We start from the raw sequence: 2254 nt of genomic DNA, 5'->3' as shown, positions 1-2254 counted from the left end.
GTCTTCTTTATGCACCAAGAGCTTGTAACACTCCAAAGAGAAAGGAAAACTTGAAATCGCAACATATGACCCCTTTAATAAAAATAAAAAAAACTGCCTGCTGGTGTTGTTGTTGTGTATAGATTTACTACAGTGTTGGTGAATTAACCTGTCTATCTGGAGTGTAGGTATGTGCTTCTCCGCCCAACACACCCGTCAAAGTAAAAGAGGAACCACCAAATGAACGAGGAGATAAAGAGAAGAAGAGTGCTGATGACGTGCCCGCTACTTCGACGCAAAGTGAGACAGCACGTATTTGCGTTTTTGAGGGCGGGTGAGTAAATTCTTACTTGTTATTTTTGAAGCTGTAGCTTGTCAAGATAAGATAAAGTAGTTTAGATACAGTCAAGCTTAAATAGTTAACTATACTACAAGGTACTAACAATACAATATTGTAAAAATAGCGATGTAACGTTTTGTCATACTAGACTGCTATTTATTGGAACAAGTAGCTTGTCACTGAAAATGCATTATTTAAAAATAGTTGACCTTCCCTATATACCCTGTTGTAAAAAACAGCATATGCTGGTTATATATCCTGTTTTGAAGCAGTACAGCTGGTTTAAGCTGGTCCTTAGCTGGTCATGAGCTGGTTTAAGATGGTCATGTGCTGGTCCTAAGCTAGTTGAGCAACTAGCTCCTGCTCAGGACCAGCATAAAACAGCTTGTGACCAACTAAGGACCAGATTTAACCAGCTCAAACCAGCTGCCATGCTTCAAAACATACCTAACCAGCATATTTTTATCAACAAGGTACAACATTTACCTATAATATTATCTAATAATTATATAGCATATGTAGATGGAAGTCATGTTAAAGATAGGGATGCACCAATCCGATACTGCCGGATCTGCCATTTTTTGCCGGATCGGGTATCGGTCAGAGGAGACTGATCCAAATCCGATATTGTACATATAGTATTCTGTGTTATTGTTAAGCCCCACAAAAGGCACAAAAACATTATAAAGCACCATAAAGTTTCCGTGCACTATATCCCAAGTGTTCTGAAGCCGTTACATAGTTTAATGTGAGGTAGAGGTGAATATTTAAAGTGCCCCTATTATGCCATTTCCAATATTGCCTTTCATGCAGTGTGTAATGTACTGTAGCTGTATGTGAATGTAAACAATCAGCAAAGTTGTAAAGCTGAAAGTGCACGATAAATAAAGTAGGGCTGTCGCGATTCATCGATTCTATTCGACTATTCGATTTTAAAAGATCCTCGACTTCATTTTGCCTGCGTCGACTAAGCGGCAAAATACTGGAAGTGGCGCATTTCACGGACGAGAATCCATAAAACACATTATTAGACTGTTTTCCAAGGCCTCATGATATATTAAACCCGTTTAACAATCATAATTAAGCGTAACTGTGAATTCACAAACGCTACGATTTAATTAAATAATTATATGTGATGCAGTTATAGGCATGTAGGTTACGTACGTGCCTCTCACAGCAGCTCCGTTCACAGTAAATGCTGTTCCACAGGAACTGTTATCATTTACATGTATGGAGCGTCTCAAACTCTATCTCTGCATGTTGTTGTGAGTTTGGGTTTATTGTAACGTTCATCTGGGAACGCAACGTGCGCCATTTCATCAGATTTGTAAGGTAAATCATTTATAAATCCACGCAAACACAGGAGAATACATCATTATCTCGCAGTTTCAAAATAAAAGCTTAAGCCCTTACTCTGCGTTTACACGTTTTGATGTCCACATATTCATTAAATTACAATGGCTATAGCATTTCTGTCGTAAATAAATGGCTAAATATTAAAGATTAAGTGGACATTTGAATTAAATGATGCTTGGTCAATATTAAACAAGTATTAGATCGCACAGTAATGTGTAAAAACAATTGTCAGGCCATTGGCACACCCTGCAGGCCTTTGTTGTAATGCGTACTGTACATTAGCTCTATTCACTGATCTATAATAGAGATTATATTATATTATTTTATAATTATATATAGATCAGTGGCTCTATTACATTATAATACAGTATTTTAACAGTTTTGTTCAATAAAACCATATGATTTCTTGCTTTTGATACTTTATTTGAACTAATTATTATTGCCTCATTCCTATTATATATGTATTTTAAGTAATATTAAAGGCTATTGTTCACTTACATCTATTTTTATTACCACAAAAAAATTAATTATAATTATAGGGCACTATGAAATCCGTTTTATTTCCAAATTCATTTTTTT

At 35.8% G+C, this 2254-nt stretch overlaps 1 protein-coding gene across 3 annotated transcripts in view; it reads left to right on the top strand.

Moving 5' to 3' along the window:
- The window catches only part of LOC107704966 (transcription factor HIVEP3-like), a 79330-nt gene that overhangs the window by 66041 nt on the left and 11035 nt on the right, over nucleotides 1-2254 (top strand). For all 3 annotated transcript variants that reach the window (XM_016508058.1, XM_016508060.1, XM_016508061.1), the window contains exon 4: nucleotides 168-313. In XM_016508058.1, coding sequence (XP_016363544.1) covers nucleotides 168-313 — 146 coding nt within the window. The remainder of the gene's footprint in view (nucleotides 1-167; nucleotides 314-2254) is intronic.

This window comes from Sinocyclocheilus anshuiensis, unplaced genomic scaffold, assembly GCF_001515605.1.
Source record: "Sinocyclocheilus anshuiensis isolate Anshui unplaced genomic scaffold, SAMN03320099.WGS_v1.1 scaffold702, whole genome shotgun sequence".
NCBI classification, from domain to species: Eukaryota; Metazoa; Chordata; class Actinopteri; order Cypriniformes; family Cyprinidae; genus Sinocyclocheilus; species Sinocyclocheilus anshuiensis.
The sequence above is the reverse complement of the archived record's forward strand: the minus strand, read 5'-3'. Positions and strand labels throughout refer to the sequence as shown.